The 19,046-nt window shown below is 38.5% G+C and overlaps 1 protein-coding gene across 3 annotated transcripts in view; it reads left to right on the top strand.

Moving 5' to 3' along the window:
* The window catches only part of DNAJC13 (DnaJ heat shock protein family (Hsp40) member C13), a 162,681-nt gene that overhangs the window by 15,203 nt on the left and 128,432 nt on the right, over positions 1 to 19,046 (top strand). For 2 of the 3 annotated variants that reach the window (XR_009737291.1, XM_061421290.1), the window contains exon 2: positions 13,422 to 13,502. Coding sequence is in view for 2 of the 3 variants with exons in the window: in XM_061421290.1 (XP_061277274.1) it covers positions 13,435 to 13,502 (68 nt within the window). In the remaining variant the exon portion in view is untranslated. Of the gene's footprint in view, positions 1 to 8,394; positions 8,493 to 13,421; positions 13,503 to 19,046 lie in introns of all 3 variants that reach the window. The other variant, XM_061421295.1, reaches the window with a different exon arrangement.

The following is a 19,046-nucleotide window of genomic DNA, read 5'->3' as shown; positions in this document are numbered from 1 at the left end:
CTAGGTGATTGATCACACCATTGTTGTTATCTGAATCATTAAGATCTTTTTTATATAGTTCTTCTGTGTATTCTTGTCACCTTTTCATATCTTCTGCTTTTGTTAGATCCATATCGTTTCTGTCCTTTATTGTGCTCATCTTTGCATGAAATATTCCCTTGGCATCCCTGATTTTCTTGAGGAGATCTCTAAGTCTTTCACCTTCTATTGTTTTCCTATATTTCTTTGTGTTGATCACTGAGGAAGGCTTTCTTATCTCTCCTCGCTATTCTTTGCTGCTGCTGCTGCTGCTAAGTCGCTTCAGTCATGTCCGACTCTGTGCGACCCCAGAGACGGCAGCCCACCAGGTTCCTCCGTCCCTGGGATTCTCCAGGCAAGAATACTGGAGTGGGTTGCCATTTCCTTCTCCAATGCATGAAAGGGAAAAGGGAAAGTGACACGACTCTTAGGGACCCCATGGACTGCAGCCTACTAGACTGCTCCGTCCATGGGATTTTCCAGGCAAGAGTATTAGAATGGGGTACCAGTGCCTTCTCCGTGCTATTCTTTGGGACTCTGCATTTAGATGGGCGTATCTTTCCTTTTCTCCTTTGCCTTTTGCTTCTCTTCTTTTCTCAGCTATTTGTAAGCCCTCCTCAGACAACCATTTTGCCTTTTTGAATTTCTTTTTCTTGGGGATGGTTTTGATCACCACTTCCTATACAGTGTTATGAATTTCTGTCCATAGTTCTTCAGGCATTCTGTCTATTTGATCTAATCCCTTGAATCCATTTCTCACTTCCACTGTATAATCATAAGGGATTTGATTTAGGTCATACCTGAATGGCCTAGTGGTTTTCCCAACTTTCTTGAATATAAGTTTGAATTTGGCAATAAGGAGTTCATGATCTGAGCCACAGTCAGCTCCCGGTGTTGTTTTTGCTGACTGTATAGATCTCTCAACATCTACATCTGCAGAGAATATAGTCAGTCTGAATTTGATATTGACCATCTGGTGATGTCCATGTGTAGAGTTGTCTCTTGTTTTCTTTTATTAATTTATTTTAATTGGAGGCTAATTACTTTACAGTATTGTAGTGTTTTTTGGCATACATTGATGTGAATCAGCCATGGGTGTACATGTGTTCCCCATCCTGAGCCCTCTCCATCCCATCCCTCAGGGTCATCTCGGTGCACCATCCCTGAGCACCCTGTCTCATGCATCGAACCTGGACTGGCAATCTGTTTCACATATGATAATATACATGTTTCAATGCTATTCTCTCAAATCATCCCACCCTTGCCTTCTCCCACAGCGTCCAAAAGACTCTTCTTTTCATCTGTATCTCTTTTGCTGCCTCACACATAGGGTCATCATCATCATCATCTTTCTAAATTCCATATTTATGCATTAGTATACTGTATTGCTGTTTTTCTTTCTGACTTACTTCACTCTGTATAATAGGGTCAAGTTTCATCCACCTCAGTAGGAGTGATTCGAATGCATTCTTTTTAATGGCTGAGTAATAGTCCATTGTGTATATGCATCACAGATTTCTTATCCATCCGTCTGCCGATGGACATCTAGGTTGCTTCCATGTCCTGGCTATTGTAAACAGTGCTGCGATGAACATTGGGGTACATGTGTCTCTTTCAATTGTGGTTGCCTTGGTGTGTATGCCCAGTAGTGGGATTGCTGGGTTGTATGGCAGTTCTATTTCCAGTTTTTTAAGGAATCTCCACACTGTTCTCCATAGTGGCTGTATTAGTTTGCATTCCCACCAATAGTGTAAGAGGGTTCCCTTTTCTCCACACCCTCTCCAGCATTTATTGTTTGTAGACTTTTTGATAGCAGCCTTTCTGACTGGCATGAGATGGTACCTCATTGTGGTTTTGATTTACATTTCTCGGATAATGAGTGATGTTGAGCATCTTTTCATGTGTTTGTTAGCCATCTGCATGTCTTCTTTGGAGAAATGTCTGTTTAGTTCTTTTGCCCATTTTTTGACTGGGTTGTTTATTTTTCTGGAATTGGGCTGCATAAGCTGCTTGTATATTTTTGAGATTAATTCTTTGTCATTTGCTTTGCTTGCTATTATTTTCTCCCATTCTGACAGCTGGTTTTTCACCTTGCTTAAAGTTTCCTTCGTTGTGTAAAAGCTTTTAAGTTTAATTAGGTCCCATGTGTTTATTTCTGCTTTTATTTCTGTTACTCTGGGAGATGGATCATAGAGGATCCTGCTGTGATTTATGTCGGAGAGTGTTTTGCCTATGTTTTCCTCTAGGAGTTTTACAGTTTCTGGTCTTAGGTTTAGATCTTTAATCCATTTTGAGTTTATTTTTGTATACGGTGTTAGAAAGTGATCTAGTTTCATTGTATTACAATTGTTGACCAGTTTTCCCAGAACCACTTGTTAAAGAGATTGTCTTTTCTCCACTGTATATTTTTGCCTCCTTTGTCAAAGATAAGGTATCCATAGGTGCATGGATTTATCTCTTGGCTTTCTATTTTGTTCCATTGATCTATATTTCTGTCTTTGTGCTAGGACCATACTGTCTTGATGACTGTAGCTTTGTAGTATAGCCTGAAGTCAGGCAGGCTGATTCCTCCAGTTCCATTCTTCTTTCTCAAGATTGCTTTGGCTATTCGAGGTTTTTTGTATTTCCATATACAAATTGTGAAATTATTTGTTCTAGTTCTCTGAAAAATACCTTTGGTAGCTTGATAGGGATTGTATTGAATCTATAGATTGCTTTGGGTAGTAGTATACTCATTTTCACTATACTGATTCCTCCGATCCATGAACATGGTATATTTCTCCATCTGTTTGTGTCATCTTTAATTTGTTTCATCAGTGTTTTATAGTTTTCTATAGATAGGTCTATTTCTTTCAGTCAGTTCAGCGCTCAGTTGTGTCTGACTCTTTGCGACCCCATGAATCACAGCACGCCAGGCCTCCTTGTCCATCACCAACTCCCGGAGTTCACTCAGACTCAGTCCATCGAGTTGGTAATGCCATCCAGCCATCTCATCTCTGTCGTCCCTTTTTCCTCCTGCCCCCAATCCCTCCCAGCATCAAGAGTCTTTTCCAGTGAGTCAACTCTTCTCATGAGGTGGCCAAAGTACTGGAGTTTCAGCTTTAGCATCATTCCTTCCAAAGAACACCCAGGGCTGATCTCCTTTAGAATGGACTGGTTGGATCTCCTTGCAGTCCAAGGGACTCTTGAGAGTCTACTCCAACATCACAGTTTAAAAGCATCTATTCTTTGGCACTCAGCTTTCTTCGCAGTCCAACTCTCACTTCCATATACGACCACTGGAAAAACCATGGCCTTGACTAGATGGACCTTTGTTGGCAAAGCAATGTCTCTGCTTTTCAATATGCTATCTAGGTTGGTCGTAACTTTTCTTTGAAGGAGTAAGCGTTTTTTAATCTCATGGCTGCAGTCACCATCTGCAGTGATTTTGGAGCCCAAAACAATAAAGTCTGACACTGTTTCCACTGTTTCCCCATCTATTTCCCCTGAAGTGATGGGACCGGATGCCATGATCTTCGTTTTCTGAATATTGAGCTATAAGCCAACTTTTTCACTCTCCTCTTTCACTTCCATCAAGAGGCTTTTGAGTTCCTCTTCACTTTCTGCCATAAGGGTGGTGTCATCTGCATATCTGAGATTATTGATATTTCTCCCAGCAATCTTGATTCCAGCTTGTGCTTCTTCCAGCTCAGCATTTCTCATGATGTACTGTGCATATAAGTTAAATAAGCAGGGTGACAATATACAGCCTTGACGTGCTCCTTTTCCTGTTTGGGTAGATATTATTCTTTTCGTTGTATTCTTGAAAAAGGGTGTTTTCTATGACCAGTGAGTTCTCTTGGAAAAACTGTTACCCTTTGTCTGCTTCATTTTGTACTCCAAGGCCAAACTTGCCTCTTACTCCAGGTATCTCTTGACTTCCTACTTTTGCATTCCAGTCCCTTATGATGAAAGGACATCTTTTTTTGGTTCTAGAAGGTCTTGGAGGTCTTCATAGAACCATTCAGCATCAGCTTCTTTAGAAGTAGTAGTTGGGGCATAGACTTGGATTATGGTCATATTGAATGGTTATCCTTGAACAGAGGTCATTTTGTTGTTTTTGGGATTGCACCCAAGTACTGCATTTTGGACTCTCTTGTTGACTATGAGGGCTACTCCCATTTCTTCTGAGGAATTCTTGCCTACAGTAGTAGATATAATGGTCATCTGAATTAAATTCACTTATTCTGGTACATTTTAGTTCACTGATTCCTAAAATGTCAAGGTTCACTCTTGCCATCTCCTGTTTGACCATTTCCAGCTTCCCTTGTGGCTCAGCTGGTAAAGAATCCGCCTGCAGTGCGGGAGACCTGGGTTCAGTCCCTGGGTTGGGAAGATCCCCTGGAGAAGGGAAAGGCTACCCATTCCAGTATTCTGGCCTGGAGAATTCCATGGACTGTATAGTCCACAGGGTTGCAAAGAGTTGGACATGACTGAGCGACTTTCACTTTCACAATTTACCTTTATTCATGTACCTGACATTCCAAGTTTCTTGCTGTTTTGTTCTTTACAGCATGGGACTTTACTTTCACCACCAGGCACAGCCACAGCTGAGCGTTGTTTTGGCTTTGGCTTAGCCTCTTTCCTTCTGGAGCAGAGAAGGCAATGGCAACCCACTCCAGTACTCTTGCCTGGAAAATCCCATGGACGGAGTAGCCTGGTAGGCTGTAGTCCACGGGGTCGCTAAAAGTCAGACAAGACTGAGTGACTTCACTTTCACTTTTCACTTTCCTGCATTCGAGAAGGAAATGGCAACCCACTCCAGTGTTCTTGCCTGGAGAATCCCAGGGATGGGGGAGCCTGGTGGGCTGCCGTCTATGGGGCTGCACAGAGTCAGACACGACTGAAGCGATTAGCAGCTTTCCTTCTGGAGTTATTTTCTCTGCTCATATTCAGTAGCATATTGGGCACCTACCGACCTGGGGAGTTCATCTTTCAGTGTCATATGTCTTTGTCTTTTCGTACTGTTCATGGGGTTCTCAAAGCAAGAGTACTGAAGTGTTTTACCATTCCTTTCTCTAGTGGAGCATGGTTTGTTAGATATTAATACCTGCTCCTTTAGAAATACTCTCAGGGTCTGAAAGTGTTAATGCGGTTTCCACACTCGTTGTCTTTATTAGATGAAATGACTTTATTACAAATGATTGAGGTTTTGAGTGTATAAAATAGATTTACTTGAAATTAAAAAGGTTAATAGTACACTGTTGGGAATTAGGTCCCAACTCAGATCTCATTAATCTGGTTGTTTTAAAAATTCATTGTTAGGCTAGTATTTTTCTGTTGAACTTATAAAGATCCTGAAATCACTGATTGGTAGCATATTTCCCTTTTTTTTTTTTTTTAATTAAAAGATGCTTACTCCTTGGAAGGAAAGTTATGACCAACCTACATAGCATATTCAAAAGCAGAGACATTATTTTGCCAACAAAGGTTCGTCTAGTCAAGGCTATGGTTTTTCCTGTGGTCATGTATGGATGTGAAAGTTGGACTGTGAAGAAGGCTGAGCGCCGAAGAATTGATGCTTTCGAACTGTGGTGTTGGAGAAGACTCTTGAGAGTCCCTTGGACTGCAAGGAGATCCAACCAGTCCATTCTGAAGGAGATCAGCCCTGGGATTTCTTTGGAAGGAATGATGCTAAAGCTGAAACTCCAGTACTTTGGCCACCTCATGTGAAGAGCTGACTCATTGGAAAAGACTCTGATGCTGGGAGGGATTGGGGGCAGGAGGAGAAGGGGACGACAGAGGATGAGATGGCTGGATGGCATCACTGACTCGATGGACATGAGTCTGAGTGAACTCCTGGAGTTGGCGATGGACCGGGAGACCTGGCGTGCTGTGATTTATGGGGTCACAGAGTCAGACGTGACTGAGCGACTCATCTGATCTGATCTGATCTGATTAAAGGAGAATAATGCTTTACAATATTGTGTTGGTTTCTGCCATACATTTAACATGAATCAGCTATAGGTATACACATGTCCCCTCCCTCTTGAACCTCCCTCCCACCTCCCTTACCATTCCACCCGTCTAGGTTGTCACAGAGCATCAATTTGAGCTCCCTGCATCATACAACAAATTCCCACTGGTTATTTGTTTTATACATGGTAATGTACATGTTTCCATGCTGCTGCTAAGGCGCTTTAGTCGTGTCCAACTCTGTGCGACCCCATAGACGGCAGCCCACCAGGCTCCTCCATCCTTGGGATTCTCTGGGCAAGATGATACTCTTTCAATTTGTCTCACCCTCTCCTTCCCCCACTATGTCCGCAGGTCTGTTCTTTATGTCTGTGTCTCTTGCTGCCCTGCAAATAGGTTTATCAGTACTATCTTTCTAGATTCCATATATATGCATTAATACAGGATATTTGTCTTTCTCTTCCTGACTTACTTCACTCTGTGTAATAGGTTGTGGGTTCATCCACCTCATTAGAACTGACTCAAATGTGTTCCTTTTTATGGCTAATACTCCTTTATATGTATGTACCACAACTCTTTTACCCATTCATCTGTCGATGGACCTCTAGATTGCTTCCATGTTCTAGCTTTTGTAAATAGTGCTGCAATGTATATTGGGGTACATGTATCTTTTTCAATTATAGTTTTTTCAGGTGTATGCCCAATAGTTGGGAGAAGGAAGTGGCAACTCACTCAGTATTCTTGCCTGCAGAATCCTACAGACAGAGGAGCCTGGCAGGTTACAATCCATGAGGTTGCAGAGAGTCAGACATGAGTTAGTGACTGAGCATGCTTGCATGCCCAGTAGTGGGATTGCTGGGTCATATGGTAGTTTTATTCTCTGTTTTTTGAGGAGTCTTCATACTGTTTACCATAGTGGCTGTATCTATTTATATTCCTATCAACAGTGCAAGAGGGTTCCCTTTTCTCCATACCCTTTCCAGCATTTATTGTTTGTAGACTTTTTGATGATGGCCATTCTGACTGGTGTGAGGTGATAGCTCATTGTAGTTTTGATTTGCATTTTTCTTAATACTGAGTGATGTTGAGCATCTTTTCATGAGTTTATTAGCCATCTGTATGCCTTCTTTGGAGAAGTGACTGTTTAAGTCTTCTGCCCATTTTTTCTTACTTCTTTGCTCACTTTTTGATTGGATTGTTTGTTATTCTGGTATTGAGCTGCATGAGCTGCTTGTATATTTTGCAGATTAATCCTTTGTCAGTTGTTTCAGTTGCTTTTATTTTCTCCCATCCTGAGAGTTGTCTTTTGACTTTGTTTATAGTTTCCTTTGCTGTGCAAAAGCTTTTAAGTTTTATTAGGTCCTGCTTGTTTATTTTTGGTTTTATTTCCATTACTCTAGAGATTGGATCATAGAGGATCTTGCTGTGATTTATGTCAAAGAGTGTAATGCCTATGTTTTGCTTTAAGGATTTTATAGTTTCTGGTCTCACATACAAGTCTGTAATCCATTTTGACTTTATCTTTGTGTGTGGTGTTTAGGAAGTATTTGAGTTTCATTCTTTTACACGTAGCTGTCCAGTTTTCCCATCACTACTTATTGAAGAGACTCTTTTCTCCATTTGGTAGCAAATTTCTGTAGTCATGTATTTGTTTTGAACACTTTTTTTTTTTTAAATTAAGCTTATCTATAATGGATGCCTGCTCAGTTGTGTTTGACTTTTTGTGCCTCCATGGACTGTAGCCTACCAGACTTCTCTGTCCGTGGAATTTTTCAGGCAAGAATACTAGAGTGGGTTGCCATTTCCTGCTCAGGGGATCTTACTGACCCAGGATGGATCCCACATTTCCTGCCTTGGCAGGCATTCATCACTGCTGTGCCACCTGGGAAGCCCAAGCTTATCTATGGATGGAAATATTTAAAATATTTATCTCTACATGGTAGAGTATTTCAACCCTGGAGACATCCTCTTTGTTGTATTTCTTTTGCCTTGTGTTGATTATGGTAATTTGTTTCACTGCTTAAAATTGTGAGTTTCAAAGTTGTTTGCTGCTGCTGCTGCTAAGTCGCTTCAGTCGTGTCTGACTTTGTGCGACCCCATAGACGGCAGCCCACCAGGCTCCCCCGTCCCTGGGATTCTCCAGGCAAGAACACTGGAGTGGGTTGCCATTTCCTTCTCCAAGGCATGAAAGTGAAAAGTGAAAGTGAAGTTGCTCAGTCGTGTCTGACTCAGCGACCCGTGGACTGCAGCCCACCACGCTCCTCCGTCCATGCAGCAGGTGCTTAATCATATTTCCAAATGAAGATAATAATTGGAATTAGTTCAAAATTAATTTAGGAATGTGCTGTCAATAAGTCTGTAATTATATGGTCAGAATAAATTTATTTTCTAAATTTAAAAGAGAATTTTGTTTGTTTTTAGCTGCATCGCATGTGGGATGGCCCCCTGCAGTGTAAGCAGGAAGTCCTAACCCTGGACCACCAGGGAGTTCCCCATTGATTTTCTAAATCTGAGGGAAGGTAATACTATTATAGTTTAGTTTAAGTGTGGGGTTAAACAGTTTGAGTTCAAAAGCTTGGCCCAGCCATTTAATAGTTGTTACATTAGAGAAGTGATTTCATTTTTCTAATTCTCAGTTTTCTTGTCAATAAAATGAGGATCATCATACCTGTATCTTAGTTGTTATGGAGACAGTGAGATAGTAAGGAGGTTGTAAATGCTATGTGTCATCGTTAACACATGATAAGTACTTAGTAAAACCTGTGCTGGGTGCTTAGTCGCTTCAGTCTTGTCTGACTCTTTGCGACCCCGTGGACTGTGGTCTGCCAGGCTCCTCTGTCCATGGGATTCTCCAGGCAAGACTACTGGAGTGGGTTGCCATGCCCTCCTCCAGGGGATCTTCCCGACCCAGGGATTGAACCCACATCTCTAATGTCTCCTACATTGGCAAGTGGGTTCTTTACCACTAGGCCATCTGGGAAGCCCTAATAAAACCTACTTGTTGCATAATTTCAAGGCATGTCATACATTTTTTGATCAGGGGCACCTCCCCTCTCCAATTTCAGGGTTTAAAATAGAAAAGCATTATCTTAATTCAGGTGTGTAGGCACTAATAAGAGCTTTGAATTAACCTGTCATTTCTGGGGTTGACTTGGCTACTTAGGTAAGTATTTCTTCCCTTCCTCATCTCTCCAGTGTATCCTTATCTAAATATAACATGACTGAAGGTGAGCTTTTCAGATTGAGGAGTGGTTTTCTCCTGTAAAGCATACTTCCGTTTTACTAGCCTTCGCCTTTTTTGGACTGTTGTTCAGGATTGGATGCAGAATAGCAGTATCACTTGTTGCTTCCTAAAACATGAGACATAAATTGTTGGGTGTGCTGATTTTGGCCTCGGACACGTCTCCTGATGTCCAGAGAAGCCTTTAACTCTACATTATATTTTTTTGTTAGCATTGTAATCTGTATCAGGAATACAGTATTTTTTCTGACAAGCCAAGGTAGTGGTTTACTTTTTGAATTTTTAAAATTTAATTTTGGGGAGGTAAAAACACTTAACATAAGATCTCCCCTCTTAACAGATTTTAAGTATACATTATTGTTCACTATTTAGGCACAGTGCTATACAACAGACTCTAGAACTTACTCATCTTGCATAACTGAAACTTTGTACCCATTAATTAGCAACTCCCCATTTTCCCTCCAGCCCAGTCACTGGCGACTACCATTCTACCTTCTTCTCTGAGTTGAACTGTTGTAGATAATTCATGTAAGTGGCATTAGTCCTTCTGTGACTGGCTTATTTCACTTAGCATAATGTTTTTAAGTTCAACTGATATTATTGAAGACTGTAGGATATCCTTCTTTTTTAAGACTGAATAATATTGTGTATACCACATTTTCTTAATCCATTTTCTTCATCTGTTGGTGGGCCTTTAGGGTGTTTAGACATCTTCAGTTTTATAAATAATACTGCAGTGAATATGGTTGTGTCATCTCTTAGTGTTGTAGCTCGCCTTCTGGGAAACAAACTCACTCAGAAGGACAATGCAGATGGTGGAGTGCAGTTTATTGCACCGGCGGGCCCAAGGCAGAGTCTCCTCTTAGCCGAGGACCTGGACCAGTTTTTGTGAAAACATTATATACCCTATGGAGAAGGCAATGGCACCCCACTCCAGTACTCTTGCCTGGAAAATCCCATGGACAGAGGAGCCTGGTAGGCTGCAGTCCATGGGGTCGCTAAGCGTCGGACACGACTGAGCGACTTCACTTCACTTCCTAACCACTAGGCAACCATGGAATTCCCTAATAATTCTATTTTTTAATTTTTTGAGCAACTTCGTACTGTTTTCCATCATCAACACTGTACACTCTCATCAACAATGTACAAAGGATCAAGTTTCTTTACATGCTTGCCAGAACTTTATTTATTTTTTTTTTGATAATAGCCATCCTAACAGGTGTGAGGCAGTATCTTCTTGTAGTTTTGAGTTTGAGTTGCATCTCCCTGATAATGACATAGAACATCTTTTCATATACCTGTGTACCATTTATGTGTCTTCAGTTTTATATTAATTTTATATTAATGTGTTGTATCTGCTCTTCCTTTGTCCCTTTATCTATCCTAACCTAGGAACTTTCAGGCATCTAGTGCTTTTATCACCCCTGAATTCATAAGTCTCCAAAAAGTTGTAGATAAGCTTTCTTAATTCCCCTCCTAAAAGATTCGTTTGAGTTACTTGTTCCCCCAAATCAGTGATGAGATCATTCTTTAGGTTTATTTTTTTGATTCTTCAGTATGCTTTGTTGTTTTTGTTGTTACTAGATTATTTCCCCCCAGACTCCCTACAGATTTATTAGATCATGTCCTAAGTTCTTTGTGATTGTCATTTTAAAATTTTATATTTTTCTCTCACTTTCCTTTTACAGTCCCTTGATGATATCAGCCAGTCTTCACTCAAACGCATTTTCTTTCTTGTCAGTTTCTCCTAGAGAGGCCCGAGTTCAGTCAGTCATTCCCATCTTAAATTGTGAACTCTGAATCCAAACTCCACTCTTCAATGTCAGCCATTTACCTTTTCTGTCCTCCGTTTTTTCTTTTTTTCCCCAATCTTCAATTACTGTATATGAGGGGAATATACCTCTGTAGACCTATAATTTTTTACTTGTTTGGCACATTTTCAGAGATCTTCTCTAAGTTTCTTTCCAGCAATATCATTTACTACAGATGACTCAGAAGGCAGGAATAATGTTTGCTGGTTTAATAATTCTTGGTTGGCTGCCTGTGTCATTTCAGATACACGATCTAGAAAAAAACAGAACAGCACACCAGCTGACAGGCCTATATTTAGCTGTCTATACATACTAGTAGGAAGATGTCATTGACTGTTAAGAGAAATTTCTCTCTGGTGACAATAAAGGTTTCTCTAAATTTGCTGTTCCTTGTGGTTCTCTTATTATTCCTCAGAGCATGAATTGATGTTTTTCCAGGTTTGACAAAACCTTATTTGGAAGTACCTGTTAGCAGCGACTTAGCATGCATGCATGGAAACAACACACATGTCCATCAGCTGATGAATGGTTATACAAAATGTGGTGTTTCTATACAATAGGAAACGGATGCATGCCACAATATGGATAAACTGAAAATGTTTCGCTTGTTATGCTAAGTGAAAGAAGCCAGTCACAAAGACAACACATTTTATGATTCTGTTTGTATGGGATTCCATAATAGGTCCATAGTGACAGAAAGTAGATGGTTGCCAGGTAGTGGGTGTGAGGGGGACTGGGGAGTGGCTGCCAGCAGGGTTTCTTGTTGGAATGATAAAAATAGTGTATTCATTGTAGAACTCTGTGAACATACCAAAACTCTGAATTGTATACTTCTAAAGAGGTGAATTTTAAGGTGTGTGAATTGTCTCAAAAAGCTGTGATAAAAATGTTTTTGAATGAAAAATAGTTTTATTCTATTTATGAAAAGAATACTTGTTGATTAAAAAAGTTTAGATGTATAAAGATGTTTAGAAAGCTAAGTAAGCCATAATTATAACCATTCAGTTTGCATTATTGACACTTTATGTATTCTACAATATTTTTTAGAGTGTATTTCTAATTATTAAGGATAGGAAGTAGTACCCAAGTGACAAAAGAAGTAAAATGATCATATTCAGTATGAAGCAAATGATGTAATATTTTCAGAATTTATCATTAGTCTTTCATTAGTAGCCAGTTTGTACAATTAGTTGTGTAAAGTTAGATAAACTGAAATTTTTTCGTGAGCTAAATGGATTCTGGATTTTATACACTTCAGGGTTACAGTCAACAAACTAATCTTGAAATATTGCACATAGCATTGTCCCTCTTCCTGTGGCTGTTAGGAAGCTCATACCATGTGTGATTTATCATACAAGTCGGCAATCCTCAACTGTTCTATATCCTGTTTAATCAGAGAGTTCACTAACCAAACTGTAACAAGCATTTCTGAACACTTAATTTCTGCACTTGATGTTTACAGGTACACTTTGAGTAACATTGTTCTTGTGACTTAAAAATCTTTTTCTCAAAGAATGTTTAATTCCTTGGAAAAAGGTTAATATTCTGTGAAAACAAGCTAAGTGGTATAAATGACAGCCTCAATTTTGTTTAAAAAGACATTTTTTTTCCTAGCTGGAAGAAGGAAAGTTAGTATCTTTGGATGCTAGGATGAAAGATGAGTTACTTTATGAACATTAAAAATGTTTTTACTATGTACTTAAATTACTTTTGGGCTTCCTTGTGGCTCAGACAGTCAAGAATCTGCCTGCAATGCAGGAGATCTAGGTTCACTCCCTGGGTTGGGAAGATCCCCTGGAGAAGGGAATGGCAACCCACTCCAGTATTCTTGCCTGGAGAATTCCATGGGCAGAGGAGTCTGGTGGGCTGCAAGTCCATGGGTTCTGAAAGAGCTGGACATGACTGAGTGACTAACATTTTAACTTTTACTAAATTACTTTTATAATGAGAATATTGTTCAAGTTAAACCTTATTTATAGTAAGTTCCCTTTAAAGTGACAGTAACAGCAAGATGGCCAGCACTTAGCAGCTAGACAAAAACCTTTTAGAATTGGTTTGACACTTGACAGTCATGTGTTAAAATATTGTTTGGCAGTGTGAGATTTAAAGATTCATTTACTTTAACACTTTTTACTAGATTCTCTATTCTTGGGATGTTGATACGAGGGCAATTGTTGTCCTCAAACTGAGCATAGTGGAAAAGAGCTGTGACAATATAGTGTGCTAAAGGCTCTCTGATAGAGAGGTGAACAGACCATCCTTATGGTCTTGTAGAAAAAGTGGCTGTCTTAAAATCAGTACCATATGGCAGTCTATGAAAATATGGTGTGGGAGATTCAGGAAAAATTCTTAAGGTTAGCACTATTACAAAATTTACCCATATTTTTATCTTTCAGGATTCAGCACAAAATGAACATTATTAAGGAAAATAAGGATTTAGCATGTTTCTACACAACAAAACATTCATGGAGGGGGAAGTAAGTATTTGTTGGTTTTACTTTTCTGTTCTTCTATAGAGTATTTTGAAAACTACTTTTTCTTTTGATATGTCTGGTTTTCTCTGTTTTCGGAAGGAATTTGGATAAGAATTAAAAGGAAAATAAACCGATTATCCATAGTCTTGAATGCTGTCACTTAAGGATGAGTTTTTGTAGTAGCGGAGTGTTACTTCACAACTTTATCACCTAGAGATGAGCCTACATGTTATCAATACATTTTCACATCCATTTGACAGTCAAAGAAAATATGCCAATTAGTGCATTTTGTATTTTTTCCTTTAACCTGTAATGAAATTTAAAAATTGGTTTTGATCTTTTCCTTGGGAGGGGTTGATGACATTTCTCAGTAGCTTGCCTGGCCAGACTGAGGTGTAAATGGTTCCTGTTTCCTGCTGTGAAATGGATAGTAATTCCTAGCCGTCTGATTGATATAAGGATTAAATGAATTGATATGGAGTGTGTGAAGGTTTTAAAATTATACCTTAAATACATTCAGTATTCAATGAATGGCACTTTCTGATCATTACAAAGAAGTTTAGTTTGTTGTCATTTTGAGTAATAAGTAAAATGAGTATGCCACAGTTTGACAAATAGGTGACCACATTATTCCAAATCAGGCCTCAGACTAAGATAAAAACGTGACATGTACACAAAACCATAACTTTAGTTCTTAATCCCCGCCCCCCAGCCGGAAGATGAGGAGAGAGAGTGGCATAGTTCTTATTCTTAACTTTCCATTTTTTAGGTAATAGTGTTGTTACTTCTTAGAATGGTGCAACATCTGAATTCTGTAGTGTTTCTGGTTTGCATTAATGAACTGACTAATTTTGAAAGATTTGAGTGTTTAATTTTGTTTCCTTTTAGAAGCTCTGTATGAGCTACTTAATTGTTATCCTTGTAGAATACTTGTCTTGAAATTTTTTTCTTCAGTTAATTTCATTAAGCAAAGTTAGAATATTGGCATATCCAGAGTAGTATGACTCTTTAATTCTTTCAGTAAACCTTAAAAAGTGTTGTATATTTAAATGATCTTTATCTTTTCCTCAAATTTTAGATTGCTCTAATCATCGTAATGTAACTTTTGTTTTTTAAATGCAATTATAGCATTCTGTTGAATTCTAAAGAACAAAATAACTATAATACTTTTTGCTTTGCGAGCTTGTTGTAATTGTGATCATCTGGAAAAAATTTTTTTAATGTTCTTAGTGGTGACTATGCCTTAAGACAGTCCTTTTTTTTTCCCTTTCCTTCTTTGTAATTATTAGGAGCAGAACTACCTCTGTGCTGTAAGCACAATTCCTTCCCTCTAATTCACACCTTGAAATTTGTTTTGTTTTTACGACACCTTTATTGATAAAATTTATATAACATAAAATTTTTAAAAGTGTACAATTCAGTGGTTTTTAGTATATTTCATAGAGTTGTGAACCATCACAACTCTTTTTAGAACACTTTCCTCACCTCTCAAGAGTACTCCTTTAAAAATATTAGCAGTTCCTTCCCTCCCTTCTCTTATTCCCTGCATCTGTCAGCCTCTAATCTATTTTCTGTTTCTGTATTTTCTTAGTTAGGACATCTCATATAAATGGATTCATCCAATATGTAATCTTTCATGACTGTCTTCTTTCACTTAACATGTTATCAAGGTTTATCCATGTATATCCAAGTACATGTCATTACTTCATTTTTTTTTATTGTTAAATGTATTGTATGGGTATGCCACATTTTGTGTTGATGGACGTTTATATTGTTCCTACTTTTTTTACTGTTATGAATAGAATAGCACTACTATAAATGTTTACATACAAGTTTACTGGTGAATCTATACTTCCAGTTCTCTTGAGTATGTACCTAGGAGTGGAATTGATGGTCTATGGAGTTATATGGAAGTATATGATAACTCTGTGTTTAACTTTTTGAGGAACAGGCAAATTGTTTTCCAAGTGGCTGCAGCATTTTATAATCCTGCCATCAGTGTATGAGGATTCCAATTTCTCTACATCTTAACCGACACTTGTTATTGTCTGTCTTTTTATTTTAGGCATCCTAGTGGGTATGAAGTGGTATCTCATTGTGGTTTTGATTTGCATTTCCCTGATGACTAAGCTGTTGAGTATCTTTTCATGCGTATTTGCCATTTGTGTATATATATCATGAAATGTCTATTCAAATAATTTACCCATTTTTTAACTGGGTTATTTGTTGTGTTACATGAGTTCCGTATGTATTGTGAACACAAGTCTCTTATAGAGATATGATTTGCAGATATTTTCTCCTGTTCGGTGGCTTGTCTTTTCATTTTCTTGATGGTGTGCTTTGAAGTATGAAGTTTTTAATTTTGATGAAATCGAGTTTATCTGTTTCTTTCTATTGCCACTTGAGCTTTTTGTGTTGTTATCCATTACCTAATTCAAGGTCTCAAAGATTTATTCCTTTGTTTTCTTCTAAGAGTTTTATAGTTTTGATTTTGGGTAACTTTTGTGTATAGTGAGTAGTAGGGATCCATCTTTATTCTTTTGTATGTGGATATCTAGGGCTTCCCAAGTAGCTCAGTGGTAAGCAATCCAATCGTCCTGCCAATGCAGGAGATGCAGGAGATGTGAGTTTGATCCCTGGGTCAGCAAGATCTCTTGGAGAAGGAAATGGCAACTTACTCCAATATTCTTGCTGGGAAAATTCCACAGACAGTGGAGCCTAGTGGGCTACAGTCCATGGGGTTGCAAAGAGTTGGACATGACTGAGCAACTACACTTTTACTTTTCCTTTCAAAAGTCCTACATTTCCCAGATAGTGATAGTTATTTCATTATGTTATATATATTATTATGTGGCACTGAATCTTATACTATATCACCTATTTTATGTAGCCCTTCCCTGGTAGCTCAGCTGGTAAAGAATCTGTCTGCAATGCAGATGACCCAGGTTAAGTCTGTGGGTCGGAAAGATCCCCTGGAAAACAGAATGGCAACCTACTCCAATATTCTTGCCTGGAAAATTCCATGGACAGAGGATCCTGGTGGGCTATAGTTCATGGGGTTGCAAAGAATTGGACACAACTGAGTGACTAACAACAACAGTTTTATGTAGTCAATTCTAATCTAAGTTTAAAGTATTTCTCATCGGTCTTATGAAATAATAAATGTCCCCACATTGAAATTTTTCTTTTGTTTTAGAGTTGTTATATGAACCTTCTCTTTAGAACATATATCTGCATACAACAAATTTTGTGTGTGATATGGGGGCTTTAGGGCCTTGGTTTTAAGAGATCCCATCTCAACCCCAACATTTCAGAAAAATGTTATTGGTAGTGACAGTAAAGATGGTCAAATATTTTTCTTTCTCTTAGTATACCTAATTTTTCTTTCTCTTAGTATACCTAAATTAAAGATAACCTCTCCAGGTATTTCCCTTGGGGATATTCATGTCACTTATTTCATGTTACCTTTATAATAGTTTTCATGTTTCACTTTGCAGACACTACTTATTTTTTAATGATTTGGGTCTGTTCACCATCATTGTAGACCCTTCAGCTGGCAAAGTAGCTTTTCTGCTGTGCTTGTCATTTTCCCACTTGTACACAATTAAATTTTATCTTTGTTCTAGAAACAGCGAGAAATAGGAGATTTCATTAATAAAAAACGCTTTCTTTCATTAAAGAGCAAAGTTTCCTTTTTGACCTGGCAAGTCATTTCTGATAAAAGGAAGATTCATACATTTCAGTTAAACAGAAGTGAAGATTCTCTACGAAAAACTTCAGAGTAATGTTGAAAATTAGGTACTTAATTTTTTCCTGAATGGAAATTACATGGAAAATCTGCCTGTGGATCACTTTAATATTTGCATACATTAATTGCAGCAAATGCTCTGAATTTAAAAGTAGGATTTTAGTATCTGAACAGGATTTTAGCTTCACTACATTGGGATATGTCTGTGATAAGTCATTGGCAGGTACCCACTATATTTATAGCCCCCTGGAATGACTTGATACAGGAAATTTGAGATAAGAGTTAAGGGTAAGGGAAGCTGGTGAATTTCTGATTCCTTTCTTATAAGTAGGAATAGAGTTAGACAAGGAAGAGAGACTCTTCTCTTTAGCTGCCTGTTACTAACACACCTCACCAACTCTAATAAGTCTAGGAATCCTGAGGTTTTTTTCCCCTGCTTTGTTGATTTTAGCCCTTGCCCCTGCCAGCCTCTAAACCAGAGATATGAGTCCATCCTGAATTGTCTTTGTGTTTTCTTTGTACATCTCTTAGTGCTTATCAGGCAATCTTGATATTTGAATATCTTTCAGAAGTGCAAATAGGACCACATCTCCTTATAGGAATTTTATATTTTATGCACAATGTTCTATTAAAAGCACAGTCTTCTTTTTTTTTTTTTTAATGTTTCCTTGCTACTCTCTCCATACCTTCCACCCTCCTCCCCCCGCCATCCCACCAACTGAAAAGTACAGAATCTTTTCAGCAAATAATACTTGACACCTGGATATCCACTTGCAAAAAAATGAATCTAGGCCTGGATTCTACATCCTTCACAAGATTAACTCAGATTAACTCAAATTTCAGATCACAGACCAAAATGTGAAATGCAAAATTATAAAACTCCTAGAAAACATGGGAGAACATCCAGATTACCTTAGGTTTGGTGATGATGTTTTAGATACAACACCAAAGGTAATAGTCATGAAAAAATGAATTGATGAGTGGACTACATTAAAGTTGAAAACTTATGCTTCCTGAAAGACACTATCAAGAGAATGTGAAGACAATTTGGGAGAAAATAACTGCAAAAGATAACTGTTCTACTGTGCAAAGAACCCTTAAAACTTAACAAGTGAAAAAACAAACAACTTGATTAAAAAGTGAGCCAAAAATCTTACCAGAGACCTCACCAAAGAAAATATGCCGGGAATTTCTTGGTGGTCTGGTGGTTAGAGTTCTGTGCTTCCACTGGCCTGGGAACTACAATCCCACATGCCATGCGGCATGGCCATAAAAGAGAAAACAAGAAAATACGCAGTTTACAAGTAATTCGGGAAAATGCGAATGTAGAGATAAATGGCCAAAATCCAGAACACTTGACAACTCCAAATGCTGGTGAGGATGTGAAGCAACAGGAACTCTCCTTTATTGCTGGTGGAAATGTGAAATGGTACAGCTTCTTGGGAAGATAGTTCTGTGGTTTCTTACAACACTCAACGTTCTCTTACCATGCATGTGGGTGCTAAATTGCTTGAGTCCTATCCAGCTATTTGCAATCCTGTGTACCATAGTTTATCAGGCTTTGTCAGGGGGATTCTCTAAGCAAGAATACTGGAGTGGGTTGCCATGCCCTCCTCCAGGTCTCTTACCGTATGATCCAGCAGTTACACTAAATTTACCCAGGGAAGCTGAGAATTTACATTCTTACATTGCACAGAAGCCTGCACACAGATGTTTATAGCATCTTTATTCATAATTACCAAACTTGAAAGCAACCAAAAGGTCTTTCAGTAGGTGAATGAGTAAATTAATATATGCAG

Source organism: Bos javanicus, chromosome 1, assembly GCF_032452875.1.
Source record: "Bos javanicus breed banteng chromosome 1, ARS-OSU_banteng_1.0, whole genome shotgun sequence".
NCBI classification, from domain to species: domain Eukaryota; kingdom Metazoa; phylum Chordata; class Mammalia; order Artiodactyla; family Bovidae; genus Bos; species Bos javanicus.
The sequence above is the reverse complement of the archived record's forward strand: the minus strand, read 5'-3'. Positions and strand labels throughout refer to the sequence as shown.